This window comes from Globicephala melas, chromosome 4 (assembly GCF_963455315.2).
Source record: "Globicephala melas chromosome 4, mGloMel1.2, whole genome shotgun sequence".
In the NCBI taxonomy this organism is placed as follows: domain Eukaryota; kingdom Metazoa; phylum Chordata; class Mammalia; order Artiodactyla; family Delphinidae; genus Globicephala; species Globicephala melas.
Window position 1 is genome coordinate 111,477,571 of NC_083317.1, and position 10,007 is coordinate 111,487,577.

General features: G+C 35.0%; 1 protein-coding gene across 1 annotated transcript; it reads left to right on the forward strand.

Moving 5' to 3' along the window:
• The first annotated feature begins 238 nt into the window (after positions 1-238).
• Positions 239-2,849, forward strand: STRIT1 (small transmembrane regulator of ion transport 1). Its single transcript, XM_030844609.2, has 2 exons — positions 239-313; positions 2,755-2,849. The coding sequence occupies exons 1-2, from the start codon at positions 301-303 to the stop codon at positions 2,847-2,849; spliced, it is 108 nt and encodes a 35-aa protein (XP_030700469.1). The 5' UTR covers positions 239-300.
• Positions 2,850-10,007: the final 7,158 nt, after the last annotated feature.

Sequence of the window (10,007 nt, forward strand, 5' to 3'; positions counted from 1 at the left end):
TTTCCTTCATGTTGTCTGAGGCACTGGGTGAGTTAAAAAATATCTGCCTATCACTGGGTTAGGATAATTCAACTTAATTGTTTAGGTCATGTAGCCCCTTGTTTCCTCCACAGTAACAGGATAAAGAAAGCGACAGAGGAGTTCTGCTTTCCACTGTCTTACATCACCCAGACAATTGGCAGCCAGGAGTCAGGCAGCTGTCACACTCTTCAGATGTCTATTTAAAGTTCAAAGAGATGCTGGATAACAATAACAAAGAGGTAAGCGTGGCCCTGACCAGCCCACCCCACAACAGGAAGAATGGCTGAAAAAGGTAAGATTTAAGACATCCAACTCTCTTGGCAGAAAAGGCTCCAGGCTCCCTGATTTATTTTCTGTTTCACAATATTTTCTGTTCCTTAGCTATTCTGAAGAGTGTGGTATCTCTGCTAAAGGATCATTAACCGTATATGTTAGTGTGGCTGAAAAAAATGCATTAGATACGCAATTTATGGACCATGTCTATACGTTACATGAATAATTTCGAAAGGATCAGATAAACAAAAGAGCTTAATTTGTTCATGCTTGTTTTGAAAGATGAGTTAGAGGCCAGTTATTCTCCAGTGTTGTACTGGATTTGAGGCGTTGTGGTGTGCTGGGCTAGCATTAAGGACATTTGAATTGTGTCAGATCTGCTACTAAATGGCCATGTGAGTTTGGGGGAAATCCCTCTACCTTTCTGAGTGTGTTTTCTGACTCTGAAACAAAAATAAATAAAATAGGCTTAGTATGCTTCACATCTGAATTTCTTTTTTTCTGTTTTTTAAATGTTTTTTATTTTTAAGAAAAATGATTGACTGTAATAAATGATAAAATGGGCTGAATATATATATATATATAGTGTCCAAGTAAGTTTTCAAATGCCTATGGGAATTGATGCTTTTAATCCTGACAACAATCTCATGAGATATGAAGTGTTATCATCATTCCCGTTTTATAGATAAGGAAACTGAGGCACAGCAAAGTTTAGTAACTTGCTTGAGGTCACATATAAGAGCGTGGTGGCACCAGGTTTTAAACCCGGAGAGAAGAATTTTGGAATTACTGTTCATATTTAAAAAGAGGTTTTGTGCTTATTTGTGTTACTAGTGTGACGTATGCAGAGTATGTTGTGTTCCTAAATATTCCTATTTCAAACCAATGCTACAGATTATAATAAAACTTAAAACACTACTGTTAACAGAACACAAATGCAGGTATACTTTGAGTATTTAAATGCACAGTCAATTGTATTGTTTTACAAAGAATAATAAGTAATGAGATACACTTTTAGTGCTTTATTATATGTAAATTTCAGAACTGTATTAAAATATGCTTGTATAAAATACTTAAAAGTTAATTCCAATATTTTAATTGAGCATTTATAAGTTCTTTGAAATTGGGAAAAATACTAAATCAATATAGGAGTTCAAGAAATTACTACGTACTTCCACTGTAATGCTACCTTAATTCATAAAAAGGCTTTCATCCAAATGAGAGTAAAGAACATATCATAAAGTTTCCTTTATCCTTAAAGCAATACCACATGGCAGGTAACGAGAAAGAAAGGGTTTTTTTCATTTAGAGGTTAACGCTTTGTTCAAGGTCACAGTGAGATGGACAAGCAAGGAAAGCTGCTGAACTTGTGAGAGTTGAGAGACTCCAAAACTTTTGGAAAAATAGATTTAAACTATAAAAATCCATTTTAATTTCAGAATATTTGCTGTTATGAGTGTCTTCTAATTTTAGAAGTGTCTCATTTCCTGATGATTTTAATAGCACTTAAAAAACTTCACTTTTAGAGTGATGGAAATTGTAATAGGAATGCAATTGCTAAGAATATGCATTTTCTTTGTTAGCTAATGGCATAAAATCTGTGTTTTTCAATTAGGAACATATCTGAGGCTTTAACACAGGGACATTAATTCTATACTATGTGTTTCTGTGCTGTTTTGAATCATTTTGTGTGGTGTGTTGGTTGTAACAAGATTGAGATGGGGTGAATATTAAAAAAAGATACTTTTATAAGTTGCTGTTTTACAGGTAAGGGTACAAATAGGAGACACAAGAGGAATTATTATACTTTTGTCTTTTACGCGTGTGTTGGATCAGTGTAGGTTGCCGTATTGAGCCAGTTAAAAAAATAGAATATCTTTTCTCAATGATTACATAAGGTATAATGCTTTCCTTTTCCTATGATAAAGGCAGCTATCAAGTCTAAGAATGATTTTCAACACCTTTCCCTATGTTATGACTAGTTTAGTAAGAATTACCTCAGTCACTTTCCAGTGTTTCTATGTAAACAGCTGGTCTTTGTGTTATTGAACAAATGCATGAAACTGTTCTGTATATACTACACCCACACCCACACAGTAATTAGAGTTTACAAAGCCTTTGTAAACACGTGATGCCATTTGATCCTCACAACAACTCCAGGAGGTGTATATCACAAGTTTCATTCTCTGTATCTTACAAATAGGGAAGTTCAAGCTCAGGATTGTCCAAGGTCACATAACTGTAAAAGGAAAGCCTATGGTTTGAACACAGGTCTTCTATTCCAAATACCCAGCTGAGTCACAAGTCCCTTTGTAGAAAAGAAAATAATAATCTTGTATGGATGTGATTAGAGAGTGTATTTTTCCCTTGATATTATATCAGACTTCCTCTTATCCTTTTGATTCAGAAGATTTAATACCAACATGACCTACCTGATCTGCTTCCTCTTATTTTTTCCAGCAACGACTACATTTTCACACCTTCTGGTCCCTATTCTTCTCTTGATTGGCTGGATTGTGGGCTGCATCGTAATGGTTTATGTTGTCTTCTCTTAGAAAGGTAAAGTTTTCAATAATTAAATATGTTTCTTCACAAAGAATACACATTACTCCAGAAATAATCTTTTCTGTTTTACTAATGGAACATTTTATCGTGCAGGCAAGAAGACTTCAGGTTGACATCATTTAGAAGAATTTAAAAAAGCACGAAATGACAGATTATTAAATGTTTCTCATGTAAATAACTGCAATGTTTGACATCAGTTTATAAAACTTGCATTTGTAAACTGGTACTTCAGTGGACATAAGAATCTCTTCAGAAACATGTTTAAAATTCTGGGTACAAATAATAACTATAAGAAAATATAGATGAATTTCTCTACAACCTGGGAGTAGGAAAAATATTCCTACTTAATATGTATAAGCAACAGGAAAAAGTTTGGTAAATTAAATTACATTAAATTTTTTGGCCACCCCTCAAAAAACAGAAAAACAGAAAAAATGAGCTAGAGATAAGAAGAGACAGTTCATAGAAAACGAAAATGTGAATGTAAACTTGACCCTTAACCTCTTACAATAAGAGAACTGTAAATAACACCACATTGAAGAACCATTACTCACCTGTCAGATGGGAAAAAATGAAGATATACCAATATATGTCTTGGTAAGGCTGTGGGGAAATAAGCACTCTCATATACTGTTTTTAGAAATTCAAAATGGTACAACATTTTTAGGGGTGTTCAGCAATCAAAATACCAAAATTACATATGTATTTAACTTTTGACCCAGCTATCCTTCTTCTAAGAATGTTGACATTTCCACAGGTACACTGCTAAAAATACAAAATGGTATATGCACAAGTCTATTCATTATGGCATCATCTGTTAGAATGAAACCCTGGAAAAAGTCAAATATCTATTAATAGAAGACTAACAAACTGTAGTCTATCTACATAATGTGGCACTTAAGCAGCTGTAGAAAGGAATGAATGAAGGGGGTTCTCTATATGCTGATGTGATGTTATCTCCAGGGCAAAGTATTTGGTGAAAAAAACAGGTACAGAACAATGTATGCTACCTTTTGTGTAAAAAATGAGGGGTTATACCAATATGCACACATACCTGCTTATACTAAAATACTGGAACAGAGGAGCCACAAATGGCTAGATATCTCTGAGTGTCCCTTGTTTTCGAATCAAGTAAATATCTTATAAATTAAAAGAACAAAGAAAAAGAAAAACATAATCCCCAAATTTAAAGCAAATTGAAACAAATCTAATAGTACATCAAATTGGTGGAGGACCTGTTAAAACACAGGTTGCTGGGTCCCACTCTCAGAGTTTCTGATTCAGCGATCTGGTGTGGGGGGCCTGAGAATTTCATTTCTAACAAGTTTTCAGGTAATGTTGATGCTGCTTGTCCAGAATCCATAATTTGAGAACTACTGCTCTAGAAGTGCTATGGTCTGAATGTTTGTGTCCTCTCAAAATTCATACATTGAAATCCTAACCCCCCAACTTCGATGGTATTTGGTGTTAGGGTGGGGATTGGGAGGTGATTAGATCATGAGTATGGAGTCCTCATGAATGGGATTAACACCCTTATAAAAGAGGCCCAGAGAGCTCTCTAGCCCTTTCACCTTGTGAGGACACAATGAGAAGTTTGCAACCTTAGAAGAGGGCCTCACTTGAACCTGGCCTTGCTGGCACCCTGATCTTGGACGTCCAGCCTCCAGACTGTGAGCAAAAAACATTTGCTGTTTGTAAGCTACCCACCCGTCAGTGTTGTTTTGAAATAGCAGCCCAAGTGGACCAAGACAAGAAGGGACCCAGTTTCTTCCTGGTAATTATAGCATCCTTTTTTATTCAATTAATTTTCCTACTGAAATCAATCTCATCAAAACAATTAGAGAAAACTTTGGCTTTATTCACTGATTCTTATCTTTTAAACTTGGTTAAACATTTCAAAAAAGCTTTTTAAAAACTTCTGTTTAAAGAAATATTTATAAAATGCTAACATAAAATGTGTATAAAATTAGGCTCGACTATTTTCATTAACAACTTGACCGAGTTTTAGTTTTCTCCAGACTTGAGAAGAATGAACTCACCTTGAATCAGAGGGCTACTGGATACGGCTCCTGCAGTGTTGTGAAAGCTGATTGTTAACTTTTCAGGAATTTTGAAAGTTAGGTTCCATCTCATTGGCAGCTGGAAACTGGCCACATGGGAGTATTTACATCACAGCAATCAACAAGGACTATAAATCAGGGCTTCCTCCCAGTGGACAGCCAGTTCTTAAGTACACCCCTGACCTGAATCCCCTAGACTTCCCTGATGCTTATATGGTTTGCGAGGGCTTCAAGACCATCTATTATTTTTTTTTCCCTTCTTTACATTCTGTTTGAGTTAATTAAAAATATGGTCTTTCTATTCACTTGACCTCTTTCTGTGCTATAGACTTTAATGAGAAACCCATGAAAGCATTAGACTTTCTCAGAATACATACATTCAGACAAAACTGTAGATGTTATTTCAAGATGCTATTTCAATGGATTTCCTGAAATCCATTAAAAGACTCCCTAGGTAGAGTAGCCCCTGGGCTGTCACCAACTTTCTAAAGGTTTTAGGCTACTTTACAGCTGGGCTCTGGTTTCCCTTGGGGTTAAGGACATCAACTCATATTTTAGCTTTCTTCCTGGCTAGAGACTGGGTTTTTCTGTACATCTTTCTGCCGACACCATTCCTGCATCACCTGTCATCTTTCTTGCATTTGTATACCACAGAGTCCTGCCATTTGGTTAGAAAGTTATAAAACAAAGTTGTGGCAACCTATGTTTTACGTCAGAACAACTTTACTTTCTTTAGTCTGGAGTCTTTTTCTCCACACGTACTCGTCCTTTTCTTTAGCCCTTCGAAGCTATAGGTTATCTCATTTCTTGTTCAAATGTGTGCACAACTTTTCCCTGGAACACAAAAAGCTTCAACATTCCCATAAATCTTAATTTTCTATCTATCTTTGACAAAGACTTTCTTATTTCAAGGGCTCAATATTCTTTTCCTTAGCACTTTAAAGCAGACTGTAATGTTGTTTTTAAGCAGCAGTAGAAATGAATTTCCCTATAATAAGTATTTTAATTCCATGTTTACACATCCAACCTGATCATTTTCTCAGAGAACAAAGAAAGCTTAGTGCAGTGAAAAGACCAAAAGTTTTGGAAGTCAGATTGTTGTATTCTAACTTGGGAGTCCTTTGAGGAGTTAATTAATCTCTCTAACCTTAGTTTCTCAACTATAAAAGAAGAAGAATATTTTCATGGGATTGTTGTGAGGACTGCAGTGTTTTCTAAACCTGCCTGAACTGAAACAATTGAGTCATTTGTTAAAAAGACAGATTCTCAAGCTCCTGCTCTGGAGAGTTCATTTCATTAGGTCTAGAGAAGGCCTATTATGAAATCAATTCCCCAGGTGATTTTTAGTATCACAGAAGTTTGGAAACACACCTATCATATATGTGTGTGTGTATGTAGGCATTACTCCCTGGTACATGAGACCCTGATCAATGACAGCTTATATCAGTAAATCCAAACCACTTTTCTGTTTATAGCTGCAACAAAAAGTTAGCACTTTATTATATTAGCTTACATTACATTATACTTTTTAATTAAATGAAGTATAATGATACATATTATTTGTCCACTAATATTTTCATATATGTGAGTTTTTTCCTCTGTTAAATTGAAGCCCTTTATGACTGAATCTATTTCTCATCTCTCCAACTCATAGTACAAAACAGACAACTAACAAATATGTAGCAAATGGGTAATTATTTCCCCCTTACAATATTCTTGAATGCACAATGTTGATGTTCTAACTTTGAACTTTCAAAATGTCGTTGGAGCAATGTAAGCTGGATTGGAATTCTCAAAGAAGTGACTACTGATCTGTGAACAATAGGATTAGGTAGGTGATGACATACAGATTTCACAAGGCATAGAATCTTATATGCTTTTAAATTTCCAAAATCTTCAGCTTACATTCTATCAAACTGCAGCTATAACTATTTGAGAAGAAGAGTTTAATAATGAGTTAACTGTTTCTTAAAATTTTCTGATTGCATAATGCTCGGCCTTACATCATCACCAACCCTCACTCTGTGCCCCTCCCCCTCAAGGCATGTATTGATGTCAGAGCTGAGAATACTACTTTCTCTATACTGTAATTAGGACATAAAAACCTCTCAAAGAAAGCATTTTTATTACTAGCCATGTCTGGAATAAGAGGTAAATTCCAATGAGTTTTGAAATATCTAAGGAAACTCCTCATGAGCAACCAAGCCTGGTAGAGCTGAGGAAATTTACTAGAGAATAGAAGGTTAGAGGTGAGATCCCTGTGCACAACCCACAGTAGTGTTTCCATCTACGGTTGGCCCTCTGTGACCACGAGTTCTGCATTGTGGATACAACACACTGCAAATCTAAAATATTTGAAAAAATTCCAGAAAGTTCCAAAAAGCAAAAATTGAATTTGCTACATGCCAGCAACTATTTACATAGATTTACATTGTATTTACAACTATTTGCATTGCATTTATACTGTATTAGGTATTATAAGGAACATAGAAATGATTTAAAGTGGATTAAAAACCTAAATGTAAGACTAGATACTATAAAACTCTTAGAGGAAAACATAGGCAGGACACTCTTTGGCATAAATTGCAGCAATATCTTTTTGGATCTGTCTCCTAGAGTAATAGAAATAAATACAAAAATAAACAAATGGGACCTAATTGAACTTAAAAGCTTTTACACAGCAAAGGAAACCATAAACAAAATGAAAAGACAACCTACAGAATGGGAGAAAATATTTACAAACTATGTGACCAACAAGGGATTAATCTCCAAAATATACAAACAGCTCATGCAACTCAATATCGAAAAAGAGATAACCTAATCAAAAAATGGGCAGAATATCTAAATAGACATTTCTCCAGAGAAGACATACAGATGGCCAAGAGGCACATGAAAAGATGCTCAACATCACGAATTATTAGAGAAATGCAAATCAAAACTACAATGGGGTATCACCTCACACTGGTCAGAATGACCATCATCAAAAAATCTATAAACAATAAATGCTGGAAAGGGTGTAGAGAAAAAGGAACCCTCCTACTCTGTTGGTGGAAACGTAAATTGGTACAGGCATTATGGAGAACAGTATGGAGGTTCCTTAAAAAACTAAAAATAGAGCTATCATATGACTCAGCAATTCTACTCCTGAGCAGCTACCCAGAGAAAACCATAATTCAAAAGATATATGCACTGCAGTGTTCACTGCAGCACTATTTACAATAGCCAAAACATGGAAGCAACCTAAATGTCCATCGACAGAGGAATGGATAAAGAAGCTGTGGTACACATATACAATGGAATATTACTCAGCCATAAAAAAGAATGAAATAATGCCATCTGCAGCAACATGGATGGACCTGGAGATTATCATACTAAGTGAAGTAAGTCAGATGGAGAAAGACAAAGATAATAAGATATCACTCATATGTGGAATCTAAAAAGATGATACAAATGAACTTATTCACAAAACAGAAATAGACTCACAGACTTTGAAAACAAACTTATGGTTACCAAAGGGGAAAGATGGGAGAAAGGGATAAATTAGGAGTTCGGGATTAACATATAGACACTACTATGTATAGAGAGACACTACTATATGTGTATATATATATATATATATATATGTTAGATAGTCAACAAGGACCAACTGCATAGCATGGGGAACTCTACTCAATACTCTGTAATGGCCTATATGGGAAAAGACTCTAAAAAAGAGTGGATATATTTATATATATAACTAAATCACATTGCTGTACACCTGAAACTAACACAACATTGTAAATCAAGTATACCTCAATATAAGATAAAGATTAAATTAAAAAGATAAAATTGGATACATAAAAAAATAAAGTACACAGGAAGATATGCATAAGTTATATGCAAATACTATGCCATTTTGTGTAAGGGACTTGAGGATCTGTGGATTTTGGTATCTGCAGGGGTCCTGGAATCAGTCCCATGCAGATACCCAGGGAAGACTGTAATGTCTATCTGTAGATCTTGTAGTTAAATAAATCTTCTCTTTTTATTTTCTGAGGAAATTATTTCCCATTTTTACTATTTATTTTATTATCCCATATTATTGCTTATTGCCGTTTCTCAGACATTGCCTCCCCCTTTTTCTTTGTTTCTTTTTTTTTGGACAAGCAGAGGAATTCCACTTAAAACATAAATATACATCGGCCTAAGATTCCTTTATAGGAAAGAATACCGAAAGCTGAAGAATAATATTTTGAGTTGGTAATTTCCCAGAGAATGAGATGGATGAATGTTTTACTTTTATTCCACTCTCTTTTGAAAGTGATTTCTTGGTTTGCAAAAGTGAGATGGGTATGCAATTTCTTATAAATCATCTGAATGAATCCTGGGTGGGCACAGAGCTGGGTCTTTTTTTTTTCAGAAGGTCAGAAATAGTCAAGAGTTTAAGACTTTCATCATTATCCTAGATTTAAGTCCATTTTCAGTCATTTTCTTGGGCTGGACATACATGCCGTTATAAATTCAAAATTCCAAATAACACAAATATATATCTGTCAAAGTTCTTTTTGGAGCTTATGTCTATGAATATTAAAGGAAATTAGATATTGATTGCAATCTTGATGCTGAATGAAACAGGGTCATGGAGAAACTGTTTTGAGTTGTTATAGGTTACTCGCTCTGTAAAATTGGTCCAGAAGTGAAGAGTAAATGGAAATAAGCTTCTTAGTGGTTTGCATACTGATGTGCTCAAAGCCACATTTTCTCTCATCTGCATCATGTGAAGGTATACTCAGGATATGATGCATTTTGATTTAGAAAATGCAGTCCCTTAGTCTAATAAACCTCGTAATCTCATCAGCATGTTGTAGACATTGGGCATATTCCTCATTTATGTTGCTAAAGGTAGAAACTTGCTTTTGAGCCTGTTGACAGATTGCTTTGGAGTCAGAGTACGATCACCTCTTCAAGCAAGTGGCCAGATCCATCCAATTTTGTTTTTCCCTTTCTGCTCCTGTTCTTTTATTTAATATTCTCTCACTTTTCCTATTCTCATATTTAACCAACACACTTTTCCACTTTCAGTAGCCTGTGCAGAGTAATGGGATCACC